This window comes from Rhincodon typus, chromosome 15 (genome assembly GCF_021869965.1).
Source record: "Rhincodon typus isolate 14 chromosome 15, sRhiTyp1.1, whole genome shotgun sequence".
NCBI lineage: Eukaryota > Metazoa > Chordata > Chondrichthyes > Orectolobiformes > Rhincodontidae > Rhincodon > Rhincodon typus.
In genome coordinates this window covers 49,163,475-49,187,096 of record NC_063346.1, presented here as the reverse complement: position 1 = coordinate 49,187,096, position 23,622 = coordinate 49,163,475, and the positions used below count along the sequence as shown (strand labels likewise).

General features: G+C 40.2%; 1 protein-coding gene across 1 annotated transcript in view; it reads left to right on the top strand.

Moving 5' to 3' along the window:
* Nucleotides 1-23,622, top strand: part of nup93 (nucleoporin 93) — a 147,430-nt gene that overhangs the window by 111,551 nt on the left and 12,257 nt on the right. Inside the window, exons 5-13 of the mRNA XM_048605700.1 lie at nt 8,630-8,758; nt 11,268-11,342; nt 13,452-13,544; nt 14,598-14,737; nt 14,976-15,108; nt 18,474-18,631; nt 19,141-19,306; nt 20,254-20,347; nt 20,882-21,073. Coding sequence (XP_048461657.1) covers nt 8,630-8,758; nt 11,268-11,342; nt 13,452-13,544; nt 14,598-14,737; nt 14,976-15,108; nt 18,474-18,631; nt 19,141-19,306; nt 20,254-20,347; nt 20,882-21,073 — 1,180 coding nt within the window. The remainder of the gene's footprint in view (nt 1-8,629; nt 8,759-11,267; nt 11,343-13,451; nt 13,545-14,597; nt 14,738-14,975; nt 15,109-18,473; nt 18,632-19,140; nt 19,307-20,253; nt 20,348-20,881; nt 21,074-23,622) is intronic.

Below are 23,622 nucleotides of genomic sequence, written 5' to 3'. Positions count from 1 at the left end.
CCCTATAAGGGAGTCACTGACTAATATCCCTGTGGAATTTGTTAAATATGAGTTCCCTTGGCAACAGCCCTGCTGGAACTGATCACTCGAACCCTTTGTGCTACAGTGTGAGTATCCCTATCTTTGAACCAGGAGGCCCAGATTCAAATCCCACTCGGTCCAGTGGTGTGTAATAACATCTCTGAACAGTTTGATTAGAAAATAGGTTAAAACTAAAGCAGACTAGTGACAGCTGCGTTCCGCAGTTATGTTTGAATGCGGGTATCCCTGGAGAGGGAGCACACAGTGTCCTTTAGTGCTCTTAGTGCCTTTAGAGAGAGGTGGGCACTGTGGGGTACATAGTGCTCTATTTCACCCTCCCACTCCATTCTGATTTAGTTCTTTCCTGCTCTCCTTAGCTGCCCCTCCTCACTTTTGATGGTTTGCGTGGTCCATAATTGCCTTGGCTGCACAGGTGATTACTGGTGATGGTTAATAGTTTAAAAAAAAGCTTGCTGATTTGTTGGTGGAAAGTTTTTTGGATTTTTGTGATAATACTTCCAGATTTTTAAAAGAAGGTATATAAAGCAGACACCAAGGGCTTTTACAGTGATAGTATTTGTACATCTGAGTCAGGAGGCCTGGGTTCAAGTCCCAGCTGCTTCAAAGGTGTGTGAGAACATTCCTAAACAAGTTTAATTTAAAAAAAAAAAAAAAAAAAAAAAAAAAAAAAATTCGTAAAGCAGAACCAGAGAGGGGCTCTTGTGGTGCAGTGCAAGTGTCCCTACCTCTGGGCCTAGAGGCCTGGTTCTGAGTCCTACCTGCTCTGGAAGTCTATAATCACATCTCTGAGCAGATTGATTGGGAAATAAATTAAAGCAGCTCCTAGGGGCTCTTGTGATGCAGTGGCAGTGTCCCTGCTTTTAAGCCAGGAAACCTGCGTTCAAGTTCCACCTGCTTTGGGGGCGTGTAATAACATCTCTGAACAGGTTGGTTAGAAAATATACACTGACAAATAAAGCAGTCCAATAGATTTTAAAGAAAAAGATGACACGGGGCTCTCATGATGCAGTGATAGTGTTCCTACCTCTGAGCCAGAGGGCCAGGCTTCAAGTCTCATCCTGCTCCAGAGGTGTGTATGAACATCCCTGAACATTTTGATTAGAAAACAAAAAAATAGACAGACCCAGCTGGCTCTTGCAGTGCAGTGGTTATGTCCCTATCTCTGAACCAGGAAGTCTGGGTTCAAGTCCCATTCTGTTCCAATAGTATGTAGTAGCATCTCTGAATATACTGATTCGAGAAAATAATAAAGCAGATGCAGAAGGGGGCTCTTGTGGTGCAGTGGTATTATCCCTACCTCTGAAACCCAGGAGACCCTGCTTCACATTCCACCTGCTCCAGAGGCGTCTAATAACGTCTCTAAACAGGTTGATTTTAAATAACTATAAAGCAGACCCAGGGGATGGGTCTACAGAACTGTCTGTCCCAGGCAGAGACCAGCCTATGTATGCCACACGGAGTGACTCTATTTTGGTGTACTACAGAAAAAAATCCTTTCCAGTTGGACTTCCTGAATTATTACAGTTTACTTTATTTGTATTGCAATGCTGTTAAAGTCCCAATCCCAACTTGGCAACTGGATCTGCGTTGCACCTCCGGGTCTGCAGTACATCTATGATAGGATGTCATGCCCTGGTAACTGCAAAACCAAATCTTATCCAAAAATAGTATTGCTGGCAATTGCCGAGCCAAGTTTTTCAGGGCATAACTTCTTCAAAAACGATTCGAACTTAACCTCCCATTTTGTAGTTTAACTGATCTAATTTTCACCACAATTTAATTAGTGCCCTACCTAATGCTGTGAGCTGAGCGCACATAGCTATAATGATGAAAGGATATGGTAATATTAATTAGTGCTACTTCTCATTTTCTGGGTATTTATGACCTATTGTAAGGATGAACATTGTATTGCCTTTTGTTTTCCTCCCAAGTGTAGCCAGTCTTTCACTTTGTTTTGAACACCACCCAAAGGTTATGTGATTAATGGTACTCACCGATAATTTTGAAGAGCCAAAAATATTAATTTTCAGGCTGAACCAAGACAATGTGACACCACAGTGAAGAGTCATCCGACACAGAATAGCTGGGTTGGACATCGTTTGTGATGGAGGGAGAGAGTCACATTCAATTTGAAACATTTAATTGAGTATTACATGAGCTATACAAGAAATTTTGTTGAGATTGGGAAAATGCCAATCTTTGACAGCAAACAAATAGAACTGATTTTTCCCTTAAGATTTTAATGACTAGGTGAGAATTTCACTCATTTGTGGCAAGGTCCTTATTTCTATGTGTTTGCATCTCATTAGCTAATCCCACCTCATTTATATGCAATTTGCAGTTGTCCTAGGCGCTGGTGAGAAACTAGATGGCACCAATTTACCACTCGGAAAGTCAGACTGGTTGCCTGCAGATGCAACTCGCTGCTGACTTCTCTGGGTTTCCATCTTGAGCTCTATTTAACAGAATCTCAAGGCATGCAGTTTGGGCAATGACTGTCTGTACCCTTTGTTCACAGAATGTGGCACTGGCAAATCACCTGCCTCCCTGAATCATAGTCTTGGACTAACTCAAGGCACTTCAGCATGTCACCATCACACTTTGAAGCACATGGGCACTTGTATTGCAGTGTTCCTGCCAGACCACTCTACACACGTGCCCATCTCATGCTTCAGAACAGGATGCATCTTAGAACTCATAGCTTTTCTTCTTAGTGATCATTCACTCTGCACTTAGTTGGACATTCTCCTCATCTCTGCTTTGCCTTTAGTGCATTGCTGCTTCATTCAGAACATAGAGACTCACTTTCTGTGTTGACTTGCTTGTTAGCACAGATAGAAAGGCAGGTACCTTGTCATGATTGACAACACTAAGTAGTCAAGGGGGTGAACATGTTGCTGTATGGCATAGTTTTACATCAATAGCACATCTACAACATGCCAACAGCTTACGTGATAAATGCTCTGCATGTGCTTCAGCCAAATGGACATGTCTGAAAGTTATAGAGGGGCTGTCTTTAATTGCATGAAGAGGGTATGGCTACAGTCAGTTGATTTCCATCCAGTGGTTTTGCCGCTGTTAATGTGGTGCTTGATCTGATCCGGGTCCTGGATATTTTGGCCCACAGTTTGGGCAGTGCTCTAGCCTGCAGATCCAGTCCAGTCAGTCTGGGGAGCATTAGAGACATTGGTCAGTGGTCAGTCAAGGGCTATCCTTGCGAAACAGTCAGGAAGGGTAAGCCATGGCCAGCAATGGAGGTTTGGCCAACACATGTCAGGAGGTGTTAAGGGGTCAAGTTCAGGCTGTGTAGCAAGAAATTCAAGTGAGGGGTCACAGCCGTTACACTTAGACATAGAGGGAATAATGACTGTGAAGCAGTAATTGCAAATTGAAGAGTGGGTGCGGTATCTTTACTATAAGGCAGCGCTTGGAACACTCGCACAGGAGTGTGACCTGGATAACATGCAATCTTCCAAATCCCAACCAAGTAACAAATGGAGGCAAGGACCTATTACAAGTTGTTCAAGTTAAGTTTGATATCGGTATCTCCTCACTAAAAGTGCTCACTCTTGTCTGTATTCATGAATGTAAGGGTTGCAGGATGCTTAATATCTGCTGCTATCTAGAGTGCTGTTCAGAGATGAGCAATATCTTACCACTACAAATTCTACCTTCATTGGAATATAAAAACAGGCTGCTTAACTGTGATGTAGAGTCCAGTTGATCAGATCCTTAAGCTAAAATGGCAGTCAATCACATAATGGTACAAATTGCATATACATTTTTAAGGATGAGACTGTATTTACACTGAACTATCCCCTTGCTGCCTGTGTTTTCAGAGGATGTTTCGTTTTCTCTTCCTGTCCCGTTACATTTAGCTGGGGTGGTGGGGACATGTTCTGTTGGCCTGAAGATTTGGGAGATCAGCCCCATAGCATTTGTGGCTAGAGGACACTGAGAATGTTCTGCATAGATGCAGGCTCACTCGCCTTTGTGGGGTTTGCAGGCAGAATTCATGTGGAAAATCCTGAGAGGAGACTTCAGAAAGAGGCCTGAGAGCCTGGTGGCACCACCTTACTTCTTTAAGATGAAGGGGCACCTGGAGTGTGTTTGAGGTCCCTCGCCCCCCACTTTTGACTTGCCATTGATGCTGAGCACCATTGGCTAAAGCAATGAAGTGCAGTTCTATGTACATTTCTGGCAGCCACTGAGCATTCTGCTGGACCTGGCTTGTCATGGCAGCTGCCATCCTCTCTATGCGTCTATGCTTGCCGCAGTCAGCCTGGTACTGATAACACTGGTGGACACCTCCAACCTTTGGCCCAGTTTGCAGAGTGTCTTCAGCAAGCCTGCCTGCTGTACCTGTGACTGTCTGCACATTTACACAAAGTCATTAATGGCTGATAAGATAGGGACATTTCGGGCCTGGGCTTGAGCAGGTGCCTGGGCACTAGTAGTCCTCTGAGTGCCAGCTTTTCCTGCCGCCAGCTTTGCCTGCCACCAGCTGCAGGGCCACGCAAGAGGTCTGCTCACCAGAACATGCTCCTGAATCTAACCCAGGAAGACAGCCCACCTAGGTGAACCTATCTGAGCTGGCGGGGGATGCAGGAGAAAGCCTTGGTGGCTACTCGCTCTGATGGGGTAAGGTGCTGGCCTGTTTGTGGTTGAAGCTTTACTGGCACCTACACAAGAGAATAGAGCGTTCACCTACATCAGAGAATAAGGGAAGAGAACTGAGTGGTCTCGATCCTCTCCTGCCGCTCCTGCTAATATCACCCACCCTACTCTCTCCAATCGGTGGTCCAGCATTCCCTCCTGGAATGAGACAAAAGGAGGAATTGACTGAAATGAAAGTAGTTGGAAAGAGCTGTTAGTGGTGATGCAAGAGCAGGAAAGGTGGTGAGCTATCAGCAGTGAGTGTGTGGGAAGTACAGCAACAAACGAGATTACTGGCAAAACTCAGCCTGTCTGGCAGCATCTGTGGAAAGAATTTTTTTTTTTTAAACATTTCCAGTCCAGTGTGAACAGAGTTGAAGTACAACAGGGTAGCTGAGGTAGATTAGAGCTGTAGACTGGAGATGCTATGTGCAATTGTGAGCAGTAGACTGTTGACCTTGATGGGAGGTGTGTGTGTGGTATTTTAATGAGTGTGAAGTAGCAGAGAAGATGGTGGCACTTGCATTTGGGGGTCACACAAAATTAATGATCTTTACACATTGCTGGGTGCTCTTTTCACTGTCAAGACTGCATTTATCTCAGTGACTATCTTTGTCCAAGCTGACAGTGTTTGGTGGTGTGGCTTGCTTTGGTGGTGTAGAGGAGAAGGTATGGCCCTCCTCTCCTCCACCTAGTTTTGCAAGGCCTGAAGATCCCTGTAGACAAAGTATGGTGCCAACTTACCCTTTCTCAGCCATGTCCCTGATCATAATGGCACAGCAGCACTATGTGTGAAGGCCAGTTCCTGGCTTGCAGTGATTAAATGCTGTGCAGCTGGGATTTAAGTATGACACTGTCAGCATGAACACAGAAAGATCCCAGCTATGGTGAGACCTCTCACCACTATGACTGCACAATTGAATGTGGAGCCTGAATGAATAAAGAATGAAATGACCAATGAAATATTACTTGAGTAGAGGCTATAACAGGAAACTCTCCATGCAGCTCTGTGAAAATGACACTTGGTACAAAAAAAAATCACCAGAAATTGAGAATATTGTCTGTTTCTCTCTGCACAGAATCCTTCAGAAATATTGAATATTTCCAGGGCTGTAATGTGTGTTCTGCAGGGTTATGTCTATAATATCAGCAGAACTTTGTCTATACCAAAGTATTTGAGAGCAACACCAAATAAAATGTAACTATTCTATTGAAATTAAAATTATTGGAATATTCATAATGGATCATAATAGAGAGGCAATTCATAAGAAAACTAGTCTTGCATAGTAATATGGTGCCATCATACTGATCAAAGCTCTGACAGGCTCAGATCCTAATTTTCCCCAGGCTATACAGCAAGTTGTTCAGTAAAATAGAAGTAAAGTGCAAGAAAAAAAAAGTCAGGCGTTCCTTTTGGACGAGAGTTGAATTATCAATTTGGTGTAGGATAATTGACTACTTCATTTTTAATAACATTTTTAATTGATCAGTGGACAGTTCATCTTTTGAAAGATGTGTAGAGCAATTTGACATTGAAATGCAGTGATTCATTCACCAACTGTAGGGCCACTAAACTTATTAAACTGCTGTCTTAGCAAATACATTCATAACTTTATAAAATCCACTTGATGCATCTGCAATCATACTTCACTGTAATGACGTGCACTCTGGCTCATCTTATTTAGAGAGAAAATTTGTATTAGGTATCAGATTGAAATGTGCCCACTAATCATCATTTCCATGCTAAACTGTGAACTAATTTGAGTTCAAATTTTGATTTTAACATGAAAGTGTCTTGACGTTTTAGTCACTAATGTTAAATCTCTGTTCTCTGTGAGAAGATATGAGCATCATTGCCAAGGTCAATATTTATTACCCGCCACTGATTGCCCTAGCAAGTGGCTGTGAGTTGAGTGTTGACCGCAGTGCTGTTGCTCCAGATGTAGGCCTGATCGGATAAGGATTGTGATTTCCTTCCCTAAAAGACATTACTGAACCAAATGGGTTTTTATGATCCGTTATAGTTCCATGGTCACCATTACTGAGACTAGGTTTCAAGTCCAGATTTATTAGCTGCCGTGGTAGGATTCGAATCCCTGTCCTCCTGAGTGTTTGCATAGCCCTGAGTCACTAATCTGTAGCATTATCATTACACCACCATCTCCCTGAGAAGAACAGTAGTGTCTCTTTTCATGAATCAGCACTCCTCACACACATTCCATTTGGCTTTGGTATTAGTCCCAAATTTGTAGGATTGAAGCTCAAATTGTCAAGAATCCTTGCTTTCTGAGACTCTGACATCGACAGTGCTTAGTTTGTTGAAATTTAGCTTGTGAATCAATTAACATTTAAATTGAAGTTTTGCATCCGGAATAATTAGTAAACAGCAAAAAATAGTTTATTGATCACATGAATGAAAATTTGAACTGGGGTCTGGTTTATAGGTGGTTGAAATTATGTTGATTGTACAGCTTTAATATGAATAGATCACAGCAGTGAAGAAATCTAAAATGGCTCACCACAAGCTGTTTCCTTATTCAACCAGATAAGAACTGTAGACTGTACAGCACTTTATAGTGTACCTCTGAATTCTAATTTTACCATTCCCATCAGCATCCCTGTACTAAAAATGTAGCTTCCAATCCAGAAAAGAGCAGAAATTAAGATTTGCAAATGACGTATAATGAATGGAAAGTAAAATGTATTGAATTTGTGACCGATGAAAAATTTATTTCTTTATCAAATCCAGTAGCTGTTAGTTTTTGCTGCATAGTTTTGGATATTTTCTTCACTGATGTTATACAGAATTTTATATGTAATAGCCAGCACATAGAGAAGTGAGGGCGTACTTGATGTAATTAGGTAACAGCTCTATTTTTCTGTCTATTTTGGAGGAAAGCAAATGTGCAAAACCTATTGGCCAACTAATTTAGTAAAATAGAATCGTTGTGAGAATCCTCATGGCTGTGATTTATATTTTTGAAGATTTGTAGAAGCAAGCCAACTATTGTAAGTGGAAAAGCACAAAATGTCTTTGAGCATTATAATGGTCGACTGGTATTTGCTTCAATGAACTCATTATGCTTTAAGATTACTTTTAAAAAATGTTAAGAGGAAATATCTTGTTAAAACTCATTATGGATCAAAATACTTGTTAGTGTCTAAACAAATTATTCTTTCTTTTGAATGAATGTAATAGCTATATAGTCTATTTAGATCACCCTGCCTTCCTGAAGAATCTGTAGTCTTGCTGCATCCAACTGCCTGTTGAATTACTCCAGGCTTTTACATTGCTACTATCCCTGAAAATCATTCTATACTGTAATCTGTGAAAATTTGCTTCCCAAGAGGATGAGAACAGGAGTAGGCTGTTCAGCCCTTCAGTCTGCTTCACCACTCAAATAGATCTGCACTTCAAGGTCACTTGCCTCTCAGATCTGTGACCTATTTTTCTGACGTTCCAGTAAGGAGATGAAACTACTGATGGGACTTACATCTATCTCCATGAGGTTGTCATTGAACTAAAACCATTCAAATGGGTGTATTTTAAAATCCAGCTTTGAAATGTGATACTGCATTGCTGTTATCTTTTCATTCTGTTAGCTCTTCAGTTTTATAATATATAATGGTTATTAGATTTTTATGAAGCAGGCAACGTTGGTCTAAGTGCTGTCTTCATTCCAGAAGTTTAAACATCTCAATCTTGCAGATTAAATGTGCGCAGATTTCAAGTTTCATGAAAAATAATTTTCTTTCTATAAGTATTATTCTACTGCAATTTCTTGGGAATTGTGCATCAAGGTTAGAGAATCAGAAGTGAAAATAAATCAAATGAGCGCATTCTTACTATATTCTTCTTTCATGGCTTTGCTGATTGGGATTTACCATTGGAAACCTTACCTTTAGGTTGACCACATGTATATTTTAACAGACATTTGCAATGGCAGAGAAGTATCACTGGGAGTCCATGCTGGTGGAATGGGAACATGAAAAACAGAAGATCCTCCATACGCTTCTGACATCAGGGGAGGATGCTCTTGATTTCACTCAGGAAGCAGAGGTAAGTTGAGACATAGCTTAAGAAATTTGGGACGTAGAATAAGCGATGCTGTTAATTGCACAGTAACAGTCATGATTTTATTTAATTATTTATTCCTCCATGGGGTGAGGGTATTGGTAGCTTGGCCCATCCCTAATTGTTGGAAAGATGGTGAGCTGCTGTTTTGAACTGCTGTAGTTCTTTGGGTGTAGGGTCACCCACAATGCTGTTAGGAAGGGCGTTTAAAGGATTTTGAACCAATGACTGTGAAGAAATGTTGATACAGTTCCAAATCAAAGCTGTTTGATGTTAGTACCCACCGTGCATTGGTAGTGGATGTAGTGAACTAGAATATTTGTAGATGGGGTGCCAATCGAGCAGATTGTTTTGTCCTGGGTGCTATTAAACTTCTGGAATGTTAATGGAGCTGTATCCACCTAGATAAGATGAGAGTATTCCACCACACTCCTGACTTGTGCCTTGTAGATGGTGGAAAAGTACTGGGGAGATTGGAGGTGAGTTACTTGTTGCAGAATTTGTACAGAATTGACTGTCCAATAAAAGACAAAGGGTGGTAGTAGACGGAAAGTATTCAGCCTGGAGCTTGGTGACCAGTGGTATTCCGCAGGGGTCTGTTCTGAGACCTCTGCTCTTTGTAAATTTATAAATGACTTGGATGAGGATTTGGATGGGTGGGTTTGTAAGTTTGCCGATGACACGAAGGTTGGTGGAGTTGTGGATAGTGTGGCGGGCTGTTGTAGGTTGCAACGGGACATTGACAGGATGCAGAGCTGGGCAAAGAAGTGGCAGATGGAATTCAACCCAGAAAAGTGTGAAGTGAATCAATTTCGAAGGTTGAATTTGAATGCAGAGTACAGGGTTAATGGCGGGATTCTTAGCAGTGTGGAGGAACAGAGGGATCTCTGGGTCCAAAGCCCACAGATCCCTCCAAGTTGCCACCCAAGTTGATAGGGTTGTTAAGAAGACGTATGGTGTGTTGGCTTTCATTGGCAGGGGAATTGAGGTTAAGAGTTGCAAGGTTATGCTGCAGCTCTATAAAACCCTGGTTAGACCACACTTGGAATATTGTGTTCCGTTCTGGTCATCTCTTTATAGGAGGGATGTGGAAGCTTTAGAAAGGGTGCTGAGGAGATTTACCAGGATGCTGCCTGGAATGGAGAGCAGGTCTTATGAGGAAAGGTTGAGGGAGCTAGGGCATTTCTCATTGGAGCGAAGAAGGATGAGAAGTGACTTGATAGAGGTGTACAAGATGATGAGGCATAGATAGAGTGGATAGCCAAAGACTTTTTCCCAGGGCAGAAATGACTATCATTCGGGGCCATAATTTTACGGTGATTGGAGGAAGGTCTAGGGGAGATGTCAGAGGTAGGTTCTTTTCACAGAGAGTGGTGGGTGCATGGAATGCACTGCCAGTGGTGGTAATAGAGTCGGATACATTAGGGACATTTTAAGCAACTCTTGGAAAGGCACGTGGATGACAGTAAAATGAAGGGTATGCAGGTTAGTTTTGATCTTCGAGGAGGATAATAGGTCAGCACAACGTGGTGGGCCGAATGGCCTGTACTTTGCTGTTATGTTCTATGTTCTAATTCCTAGTCTCTGAGCTAGGACTTCCGCCATTCTTCCCAATTTTTGCTGATCTTCAGGTATACTATTCAACAATTTATATTGCGGTAAATATTTTTGTCCCTGAAGCTGTGAAGTTTAGCTTTTATGATACAATCTTCATTTTTCAACAAGTGCAAGATAGGCATGAAAATCTCATTTACCACATATTGAACTTAATGTATTTAGTTAACTCTTTGCATCTGTTATGACAAGGATGAGTTGATATTAATAATACATTTGTGTGCAAGTCCTTCATGTAGAATTTTAACAAAGGTATTTATCTCTTTTCTCAATGAGTTTAGTTAAGCAGCTGAAATACTAATGAAACAAATCCTTCCTGATAAGAGTAGCTAAAGATAGAACTGAACCATAGACATCCACATCAATTCCCCACTTGTGATGAGCTAGCTGGTATCTCCTGAGGCTACCACTGCACTGCTGCAGTAGATGTCGTATCTTTGGCTATGAAAGAAAAAATAATCCTGTACTCCTGTTGTCTATTAAGTGACCCTCTGTTAACCAAATAAATGGATGTCAGGTGAAGGTTTGGGCTAAGTTGCAATCTCTTGTATCTTGCATCTTAGAATTTCTGTAAATATATGAAGAACGGGTATTGCTCATTTCTGTGTCATTTGCCTCGAAGATTAATTTAGTTTTGAAGAGGAGCAGAGAAAATTAACAATAAAAGGTGATGACCTACAAGAGCACTGTTGTGATACATTATTGCTGATCTCTCACATAGCTAGCATTTACTAATTAAAAATTAAGAAAGGACAGAGTAAGAATACTTCATCTATACATTTAAAAAAGTTTCTGTCCTGGAGGTGACAAGGTTGATGTGAAAGTAAAGCTTGTCATGCTTTAATAAAGCTTGATGTTTACTTTTTCTTTTTATAAACAGCCAAGTTTTGTCAGTGAAATGGGACCACCAGGACGGAGTGCAATGGACAGTGTGGAAGTGGCATATGCTCGGCAGGTCTGTATATGTTATTTTATTCGTGCAAGATCTTTAACTTCTAATGTCAGGAACATGTTTTCAGGTTTGACAGCTCACACTAAACCCATCACTTTGCTAAAAAAACACGTTTGCAATTAACTTGGTAATTTCCACTTAGTGTAAAATTTGTCTTGAGAGATATCTACATATTTTCCTTCAGATTTGTTGTGGTTTTATCAGGTCTTGTGTTTTTTTTTAAAGAAAAGTAGCCTAGGAAATTGTAAGAAATACATTTAAAAAACCAAAAAATGTTTTGTAGGAAGTGAAGTAAGTATTGTGATATACAAGTTTAAGGTAGAAGGTGAGGAAAGTGATCATATTCAACATCTACTGAAACATCACTGAATGCAGACATGTGATATTCCATAAATATAAAATCGGGACGTGAGAGATCATTCAACAGAAATCATGAATTGGTATGATGTTTTAAAAGCTCCATCACACCTTATTCAACAAGGTGTAACTTATGTTCGAGAGTTATAGAGATGTATAGCACGGAAACAGACCATTCAGTCCAACTTGCCCATGCCAACCAGATATCTTTTTTTTTAAAAAAAAAAAAAAATCTAGTCCCATTTGCTAGCATTTGGCCCATATCCCTCTAAATCCTTCCTATTCATGTACCCATCTGGATGCCTTTTAAATGTTGTAATTGTATTAGTCCCCACCACTTCTTCTGGCAGCTCATTCCATGTATGTACCACCCTCTGTGTGAAAAAGTTGCCCTTTTGGTCCCTGTTTAAATCTTTCCCCTTTCACCTTAAACCTATACCGTCTAGTTTTGGACTCTACTCCACCTCCCCCTCCCCGCCCACCCCCCTCCCCCCCCCCCCCCCCCCACAACCCGAGGAAAAGACCTTGTCTATTTAACTTATCCATACCCCTCATGATTTTATAAACCTCTATAAGGTCACCCCTCAGCCTCCAACGCACCAGGGAAAATAGCCCAAACCTGTTCCAACTCTCCCTATAGCTCAAACCCTCCAACCTTGGCAACATCCTTGTAAATCTTTTCTGAAACCTTTCCAGTTTCACAACATCCTTCCTATGGCAGGGAGACCAGAATTGCACACAGTAATCAAAAAGTGGCCTAATCAATGTCCTGTACAGCCACAACATGACCTCCCAACTCCTTTACTTAATGCGACCAGTAAAGGCACGCTTACCAAACACTGCCTTCACTATCCTTTCTACCTGCGCCTCTACTTTTGAGGAACTATAAACCTGTACCCCAAGGCCTCTTTGTTCACCAGCACTCCCCAGGACCTTACCATTAAGTGTCTAAGTCCTGCCCTGATTTGCCTTTCTGAAATGCAGCACCTCAGTTTATTTACCTCAGTTAAACTCTGTCCACTCCTCTGCCCAGTGGCCCGTCTGATCGAGATTCCGTCGTAGTCTGAGGTAACCTTCTTCGCTGTCCACTACGCTTCTAATTTTGCTGTCATCTGCAAACTTACTAGCCATATCCCCATGTTGGTAAAAAGAAACTTTGCAAAGTGGATTTGTGTCAAATCAGTGACTTCTAAAGGGTTTCCAATTGTGGGGACTGGAACAGTGTACTCTATGCAGGAACAAGGATGCACTGACAGAAAATTGTGGATTTCTGTGATTAACTGTGCATGTGCCAACACCATAAGATTCTATCTGTTAATACTAGCAAACACTAACAATCTCACTGTCACTACAACAACTGCATTAGGGAGGCAGTGGCCCAGTGGTACTGTCGTGAGAGTATTAATCTGGGAACCCATTTTCGAAACCAAACATGACAGGTGGTGGAATTTGAATTCAATAAAAGTAAGAATATAATGATCATGAAACCTGGAAAAACCCAGTTCATTAATGTTCTTTATGAAGGTGACTGCTGTCCTTACCTGGTCTTGCCAAAACATTGACTCTTAACTGCCCTATGGGCATTTAGGAACGGGTCTGGCCAGCGATGCCCAACTCCTGTAAATAAACAAAAAAAAAATCCAGTCTTTTGCAACTATATACCTTGTGTAATTCTTTGCACTTTCAAAATAAAAATAAACTCTCCCAGCTTAAAACTGAATTTCAACATGTGAAAAGTTCTTTTGCTCATTGTAGATCTATATATATAATGAGAAGGTGGTGAATGGACATCTACAGCCGAACCTAGGGGACCTTTGCAGCACTGTAGCTGAGTCTTTGGATGACAAGGTACGCGAATGTAAAAATTTAAATTATCATATTAATTTGCATTTAGCAATTCACTGTTAAACATCATCCACATATTGATTTGTTTTGAACGCTGCTTTTTTGTTAAATGCAGAACTAGATTTCTAAACTTCAAGATTCATATTTCGAAAGGTTAGAGACTCTTTTAATGGGACGGAAATGTTAAACCTTTTTCAAGGCTAAAGGAATGCAGTAGCTTAATTGCAAAACTAAATATGAAAGGAAGTGCATTGTTTGCATATGATTCGCCTTCATCTTTTTAACAAGTCTCTCTTGCTGCTGTAGCACTCCTGAAAATTAAAGTACTTCTGACAAACGTACAGTGTGGAGATAACCCCATTCCACCCGTAAGCCATTCGTTACAACCTTGGAATCTTTTAAACTTTTTGAAACTGCTTGGTTTAGCCTACAATCCTGCCATTCAAGTTATACAACCTCTCTGCAATGTCTAGTTTCTTAGGACCTTTTATTCTATTAAAAGCATAATTTGCATGAATGTAAGCTCTTGAAATAGCTTGTTTGTGTTTTGGTTATCCTCCAATACAAGTCCACTTAATGATTCAGAATTCCAACTGTGGAATGAATTTGTGTTGTGGATTACATTTAGTTTTTGCTGAATCTTAGAAAGTGCAGACCAAACATAGAGCATTTGTGGATATATTCCGCTCCCAATTATTGATTTTAAGAGGTTGCTATTCTTCCCCCTTTGCTTAGAAAATAAAATCTTATGCTATGTGAAGGAGTTTTATAAGTAATAAAAATAGATTTTAAAACCTAGGACTGGGGAAAAGATTATTTTGCTTGTTCTTGAAATTAATTTTGGCTGTGATTGTGCAACATTACAAAAATCAGGATGTGTAACGAAAAACATGTTTTGGATGTGTTTACGTAATTCAATACAAACACTAAAATAATATAAAGCTTCCAGGAAGCGATGTTGAACACTTTTTTTCCAGGAATATATCTGTCTGAGGCCAATTGTTTATAAAGCAGTCAAAGACTTTTGTACTCATTTGATTACTTTCTTGATTGTAGAATGTCTCTGAACTGTGGGCAATGGTGAAGCAGATGACTGATGTGCTGTTGGTACCTGCTGCTGATGCACTGAAGAGCCGTACTAGTTTGGAAATGCAAATGGCATTTGTAAGGCAGGGGCTAAATTTTCTGGAGCAGAGGTGAGAGAGAGCTCATTGAGGAATGATTAACATCTTGCTGTTAATTTGATATGTGTCTGTATGATCTCTTAGGAGTATTAATTAGGAGCAGTTCTGAACTATTTCATAGCTGTTACTAATTTGGGACAAACTGGCTTAATTTGATTACTATTTCTCTAAGATCTTAATGATAGAGTTGGAGCTTAAGCTTCAGTGCCAGCCATTGCCTGACTTATTTTCTTCATGCTCTCATTCGTAGCTACAAGAACTATGTAATGGCAACTGTCTATGGAAACCTGCACCAGGCTCAATTAGGTGGTGTACCTGGAACTTACCAATTAGTCCGTAGTTTTCTTAATATTAAACTGCCAGCTCCCTTGCAAGGGCTTCAGGTATGTATTCTCAAATGGTAACTCTTTTTCAGTATTTTGTTCAGTATTAAAGCATAGGCAGAAATAATACAGTTTAAGGTTCAGAATTTTCTAAGTTTCCTAATCCTTGTCCTTTTATTAGTTTTATAATGAAATATATTATCACAAGATCTTTTAAGATGGCGACAGCCTGGGGCTGACCCACTTCCATCTGCCTTTACTTTTTCTCTGTCTCTCTCCTTTTAAAAGTTGCTCGATTTCCCGCACCACCCCCCTGCCGCCGCCGCCTTTCTCGGCAGTATGAGTCCCCTTTCTTGGGGGGTTGACAGAGATGGGTTTCTTTGCTGAAATGGTGGTCCCAGGAGGCAGCAGCAACATAGTCCAGAACGAGGCATCGGCTGTTTCGGTGCGATAGGCCCAGCATGGAGTTTGAGTCCAGTAGCTGCATTGCCAAGGTTGCCCTAGCACAGACTCAAGGCGTGAGGACATTGGTGGATGCAAGATGGTCGCAAAGAATGGCGACATGGTTCCAGTGACGGCAGTGTGGCTCCAAGGCATGGCTGGGCCCGGGTACCTGATGTGCAGAGGTGGTGGACTCCAGACACCCGAGTGTTTGCAGACTGCGGAATAGACTTTGTGGTTTTATTTTTCTGGAGGCCAGGGTGCGGGGGCGGGAGGGGGGGGAAGTGATTATCGGGGCGTTTCCTCTTCTTTTGGCTGTTTCTTTTACTTCTGCCTCTGTTTTCAATCCTGTCTTTTCTGTACTAAAATAATGTCAGAGAATGGCAACTTTATACACTTTTCACTGTACTCCTGTATCCCTGTACTCTGGTACACTTGACAATAAAATCTAAAAATCTTTTAGAATAATCCTAAAGCCCTGTGACATAGATTCAATACAAAAATAGATTGGTACTAATAGTTCCACAGATTTACAGGAGTGCGATGGGGATTACCTCTTCCAGTTAACACGCGTTTGCAGACTAATCCATTAAAATTTGTGATTCTTCCTGCACCACAGGATTGGGGATCATTTGGAAACTGTGTTGAATTTGTTTTCAAATATTCCCAAATCAGGTACACAAAAGATACTTGAGATACTGAAACTTTGAATTACCATTTCTTCTGGATTCTTTTTGAACATCCTATTACGTGCTAGTATCTAAAAGTGTAGATTGCTAGGTACATACATTAATATAAAGAATCCTCACCAAGTGATTGCTTCTACTACTTTGCTTTTATAATACATCATTGATAACTCAGAAGGGAACAGTTGGGTTGGAGCAGGTCTTCAATTCAGAATGCATGGGTCTTGTCTGAGATGTTTGAAATCCTGACCTGTAAGAAATTTGGATAATTGCTCCAGATAATCACCTGTGATTTGTCCTAACCACAGATTTCATAACGGTCTGAAATTTCCTGATAGTGTAACCAGCAATTTTGGCCAAAGTTTACATTGATAATTTGTGTTGAAATTTAATTAGGACCTTCCAAAGTGCGCACAACTGGTTTAAAGTCAAATAGAGTAACAGATGGGGCACCTTAGCGTGCAAAATGTCATCCTTTTTATATGTGAGAATTGAGGTTAATGCAGTGACACTATTCATAATGCAAATTAGGCACGCATTCAAGGAAATGCAACTGTGGAAACTTTGCTTTTCAATGTAACCCATTTTGGCGTGGTGAAAATATGTTGAAAGAGTTAGAAAAAGGGTAGGTATGTGTGTAGATCTTGTTGTTTTAAATCGTGACTTTGGATCCAGTTACACCTAAAAATTTAAGTGTACATTTGTTCCTTCAGAACTGACAAGCATGTAGGCAAATTGCATTCTCTGCTCCCTTGGAAATTGGACAATGAGTAGCTAATGCTTCAGTGCAATGATGCAAGGACCAAGGCAAATTAGATGTAGTGTAAAAATGGATTCAAGTCACATTCAATACCTCAATTTATTGTGGCAAAATAGTTTTCTACTAATCTCACTAATTCCCTTAAATACTTTGACTACACTCCTTCTTATTATGCTTCCTGTGAGAACTCTATTCCACATGTCCCGTTGCTCTGCTGCATCTGTTCTGACAATGCCACCTTCCATAACTGCAAGTTTAAAGGCTTTCATTTTTCTTTAACCAAGGAATTTCTTCAGTGTAGATGATAGGGGCTTTGACTAGGTCCACTTGGTTTCCCTTCTACTTTGTAGGAGTGAGGCTGGAAAAGCACAGCAGGTCAGACAGCTTCCAAGGAACAGGAAAGCCAGTGTTTCAGGCCAAAACCCAAAACGTTGACTTGCCTGCTCCTTAGATGCTCTCTGACCTGCTCACAGCTGTAGACTCTGGCTTCCAGCATCTGCAGTCCTTAATTGTCGTCTTCCCTTCTGCTCTCCTCCTTACCCACGCTCCCAAATATTGGGGTAACCCTTTTGCTCCTCACCTTTAACTCTCCCAATCTCTACATTCAATGAATTGTAATTTGCACCCCCGCCAGCATGATGAAATGCCATACATACCTTGCCCTTTTCAGTTGTCAGATTAGGTAGTCCCATCCAAGATAACCCTGTCCACCCCTTAAACACCTACAATACCTCCACCTCCCCCCTTGCCCGTCCCAATCACAGCACCTTTTAGTGTAAATGTAGCAAGTGAACAGCTGCTCTTTTAGTACCTTTCACAATGTTCAGTGTTTTAAAGATTCCTTCCAGTTGGAATAGCGATAATGAAAATAAAACTTGGGAAGTTCACCTGACTGGTTTGTGAATGAGGGACCTGCCTTGAGGAAAGGTTGGATAGACTGTATATGTATTCATTGGAATTGAAACAAAAAAAGTGATCTTATTAAGACATTAAAGTTTCTGAGGGGAATTGATAGGGTGGATGCTGAAATGATATTTCCCCTTGTAGGGGAAACAGAACCAGTGGGGCACAACTTGGAAAATAAAGGGACTTCCATTTAATATTCAGCTGTAAATAATTTTTTCTCTTTAACAGTAGTGAACCTTTAGAATTCTCCTCCCAAAGGAACAGGGGTAGCAGAAATATTCAACGTGTCTAAGGCAGAGGTAGATTCCTGATTAATAAAAGCATTGAAAGATATTGCACGGATGGGCAGGAGCGTAATGGTGAGACCATGGTCAGATCAGCAATGACCTTATTGAATGACAGCGTAAGGTCAATGGATCAAATGGCCTGTCATCGCTCCTAATTCATATGTTGGTAAATATTATAGCTTGTCGGATAGAATCCGGTGAAAGAAAATTTGTTTTATTTTTAAATAGATTTTATCCTGTGATGCTTTTAACTTATTGGTGGCTGTAGTGTTTGTATTATAAAAACTCAGGATCAGAAATTTCAGTGTATAACATTCTTAAAAAATTTTGTTTTTGAAAATGTAGGATGGTGAGGTTGAAGGCCAACCAGTCTGGGCCCTCATCTACTACTGTTTACGTTGTGGAGACTTAATGGCAGCACTGCAGGTGGTGAACCGTGCACAGCATCAGCTGGGGGAGTTTAGCAACTGGTTCCAAGAGTACGTTCAGGGTGATGACCGGAGGCAAGTACTGATTTGTAGTTTTCGTTTTTGAAAAGTAGTATCTAAAATTGATGCTTGCTATCCACCTTGTGGAATTGTGAGAAGGGCTATGTTTAAAACAAAAACATTTTCAACATGCAGTATGCAAAGATGCATTTACCCAGATTTAAATTTCTTTTGACCTAGATCCATCTTTTTAAACTGAAAGGGAATTGGGCATGCTGAGTAGCTAATTCTTTGCAGACACCTTTTTATTTGAGTCTGTAGGGGATAAAAGCCAGGATGGAGAGTGACCCCTTTGTAGACATCAATGTGGATTAGAGTAGTTTGCCCATCTACATTTCAACTGGGAAGAAAGCATTATGGAAATGTCTGAGGGAAAGGTGCTATATAGCTCAGCAAAATGGTTGAATATTTTTGCATATGAATGATGAGGTCGAAGGTTTTATGTGTGTTTACTTGCACGTACTTAAAATGTTGCTGTGCTTGTTGACTTAGCTTTCTGTTTGAACTTGCATGATATATCCTAGGTTGCCTCCCACAACAGAGAATAAACTGCGGCTACATTACCGACGTGCTCTGCGAAACAGCACAGATCCGTATAAAAGAGCAGTCTACTGTCTGATTGGTCGATGTGATGTTACTGACAACCACAGTGAAATAGCTGATAAAACAGATGACTATCTCTGGTTAAAGGTACAGGCACTCACTTCATTCTTTCCCTGTTCTCGTGTGGCTGAAGTGTTGACAAACCTGGTGTCACAGGTTTCACTTGGGTATTTCCTCCCCTCCTTCAAACGTCCATTATCCCAGTGACTATTCAGTTCAAAATTGTTGGATATATACAATATCTGTATTTTTACTGCAGCCTTGTAAAGTATAATTGGACTGTGGAAAATACTGAGTTAACAAGATTTCAATTTCATTTGCAATGTATGCTTGTTTGAATTAAATTGTTTATCAAAATAGTTCCAGTGGCAATATGAACTAATTAATTATGTTCAGTACGAAACAGCAGAAAGCTTCATTTAGAGACACCAAGAATCTGTAATATTAATAACCTGGAACAAGCAATGAAACTGGAACTGCAGGTTAATCTGCATAGTTTTTAAAAAACATTACTTTTGATTCATTTATGCAGTGTAAAGAGATCTGAAGCATCTTGCACTGTCACTTGAAACATGCTTTCAAAAAATACAGAATTTATAGATGGTATGATATGTTGGAGCACAATTATTCGCCAAACTAAGTTTCAGCATAGGTGACATATAAAACACGTTGGTGCTGTCTGCCAAGATTCTAAGTGCTCTTGACTTGTATAGTCTTTATCTAGTTTCTCGAGCACAGCCTGCTTGATTTAACACCAAGTGGTCACTTAACACACAAGAAAGAATATTGTGTGAAATGACAACATAGATTAATCGCAAAGAGCACTGTTATGGGTTTGGTTTTATTGTTGGGCTGCTGTGTATAGAGTATTATCCTATATGGGGCCAAAAAGCCCAGGCTCAAGTTCTATGCTCCAGAGGTGTGTTGACTAAAGATTTCTGTTACCCTACATGTGCTATCCAGTGAGTGAAATTCTAATTTCTGCTGGAACTTTTGTATGATGCATTAATTGTGTCCTTGTGTTATGTTTTCAGCTGAATCAAGTATGTTTTGATGATGATGGTAGCAGCTCTCCTCAGGACAGGCAAACCCTGCCACAGTTGCAGAGCCAGCTGCTGGAAGAATATGGTAAGTTTCCTGTGCTAAACACTTGACTTAGCAACCAGCTGTTAGTCCTTAACAATCCTGGTGATTGGTGTGTTTATAGCTGTGTTGATCAGTATTCCAGGTGCTGCGTTTTAAAATAATTTTTGGTAAGTGATTTTTTTTGGTAGGAAATGTCTAACTTCCATAAATTAATATTTTGTCGCTTCTACATGGAAGGTAGATATTACCTGCAGCAAAATTCATTTGTCTGCTAACTGGAAAGTGAATATTTGCTGTAAAATGTTCTTGACGATTGCAAGGATCTTTGAATAGTTCATCTAATTTTTATATATGTAACAATTTATTCATGTCATCTCTGAATTGCAGCTTTACTATGTTCTATAGTAAATTCATGATTCGATAATTATATCAATTGCAATAAATGAATCAGAGATAAATGCACCATTCAACTTCTGTAATAATTTTCAATGTTCTGTGAATTGTAGATCCACAAAGCTGCAGTCATTCAAATCTTTTATTATGATCATGTACCTGAATGTATTGTTCTTCCTCCAGGTGAAACCCACTTTGCAGCCAACCGGCATCCTTTCCTGTACTTCCAAGTCCTTTTCCTTACAGCCCAATTTGAGGCAGCTATCGCCTTTCTCTTCCGCATGGAACGACTGCGTTGTCATGCAGTGCATGTGGCCCTGGTTCTTTACGAGTTAAAACTTCTTCTGAAATCGTCTGCCCAAAGTGCACAGCTGTGTAAGTACAAGGTTAGAACTGTCTTTAATAGGCCCTTTAACTAGGTTATGGTTTTTACATTGTCATCTGATTACTATTCTCCAGTTAATATTTTGTTAAGATTAAGAATTTAGCATATTTAATAACAGCAACATGATAAATGAACTTGGAACAGATTTGGTCCAATTAGACCCTTGAGATTGTGCTGAAACTCCATTTTGCACCTTTAATCCACATACCTTCATGCTCTTACTTAACAAAAGTTTACTGATATCACTTAAAAATGCCAATAAGCAGTTTTTTTTGGGAGGCGGCGTTTCAAATTTCCACTCTTCTTTGTGTAGAAAAAGGCCTTTTGCTTTTTCTTCTGAATAACAGAATTATTACTCTAAAACGATCTCCTTCCAGATCCCACCATTAAACCAAAAGTACCTTTGTGTTATCCACTAGTTGGCCTGTTGATCCACTGGACCAAAGTTGGGGTGTTGACGTTTACACTGAATGAGAGCCCCTGATAGCTTTCCGGGATCATCATTTACTGGGAACAGCGTCCAGTAATGCTCCACTGAAAGCTGCACACCTCATTGCCACAGTGAAGTACAGGCCAGGTTAAAAAAATTTCAAACCATCCACGTGTAACAGGAAGATCTGGCTGTTGTAGCAGTAGCAGAAGCAGCATCATCATGCTGTACAGTCCTGGGTTGTAACAGATTCCTCCACTTTTTTAAATCTTTCTCCACAGCCATCTGGTAGAAAAGTTCATGTCTGCTCCACTTTCTTCAGATTTTGATTGAAAAGAGCCTTCATTTAGGAGCTTTTTGCACTTCCAGAATTATGAAATAGTTCACAATTTTTCATTCCCTTAAACCATTCCTGCACTTGTCACTGTCCTTAGGTGCAGGACAGTAACTAATTCAGTGCTAAGATACTGACGCAAAGAAAATTCTTTATCATCCCGCAATTATGATAGCTAACTTTCATTGGCCTCATCAATTTGGTATACTATACTCCTCGTTGGAAAGCCCTTGTAAAACCTGAACTGTTTTTGCTGTTCCTTTTTATTTGGAGGATTATGGTAGCTGAATTGTAATTAGCCTAATCAACTCAGTAGTCATGATGATCATTTTTGTGTAGTACACTCTACATCAGAAGCTGCAGGAGAGCACAATAAAAAAAAAACATACCCAATGCATGCCTCCCCCACACACAAGCACCATTTGTGGTAGATTATCATTCTTGAGATCTTGATTAGATCACCCTTTAACTTTGTAAACTTGTATCTGTCATCCTAACTTACTTTTTTAAGCTGTGGTATCTGTCTAGTGACTCTGCACTGTGCCCTGTCTGAGGTCACTACACTTAAAAAGAGCTCCCTAAACTTTGTCCAGAAGAGTCAGACAGATTTATTTATCATACATTCAGCCAAAGCTTCATTGCTATTTGGAAACAGACTATTTAGTTCTAAACCAATTTGTAACACTCTCTTCCTGTCAGTGCTATTTATGCTCACTTGGGGATTGGTACTTGAAGCATACTTGTGTATTTTGTTAAATTGACCATTGGATATTTGAGTCTGTGTGATGAATATTGTTAGTTATTTAACAGTGGGCCAAATTCCAATTTCCTTCACCCAGCACAGACTGTAGGATTCAGTATTCAGCTGCTGGATTCGAATTCAGAACACTCATTAGTTTATCTTATTTCTAATTTGGGTGCTGAGGCTAATTGGATTGGTTGTATTCGGGTTTGGTGATTTGGTATAGACCAGGAATTGATCTTGGGTTCTTCCAGCTCAGTGTGGCACAACCCCGTTATTGCTTTAATCACTTGAATTATTTTAGGGATTTCTTAGCATACCGACACTTGTATTACTACCAAAGGGGAAAATTCTGAAATTTCAAACAATTTGAATACAGGCAAAAGTGTTTAATCTCAGTTTTCTTAATATGAATAAAATTGGAGATGTCCCAATTTAAATCTTAGGTACAGAATAGTATACTTCCCCATCCGATGATCTGGCTGGTGGATACTTCTTCACAGTCAAATGATTTAGGAACAGATTTAACAGAACCAATTTAATCCTTGTATAATTAGCCTAGTTTGTTCAAGAGTCATTGAGTATGTTACGGTTGCTCAAAAGCTCAATAATGGAATTTTCCACATTATTGTAACCAAGGATTTTTCCAACTCTTGCTTTGACATTGGTGTTGTTTGTGGGCGTCTTCATAACATGAGGCAAAACTGATTGTCCCATCATTTAACCTTCTCTACGTGCTTTGAAAACTAACAAGCTTTTTCCTTATGGTCAATTTTGTATCTGAGACTCTACTTAGAGTACAATATTCTGTAAGAGTTACTACTTCCTTTGTGTGTATATAACTTAGATGTGGAGAAGGTCTCTTTATCCCAACTTAATCTGTCAAAATGATGACAATAATATACCTTGAATTTGATTTCCTAAGGCACAGAATCCCAACAGTATGGAAGTAGGTCAGTCGGCCCATCGAGTCCACACATTTCCTCTGAAGAGCATCACACCCAGATCAAGCCCGTCTCCCCACGCCGCGCCC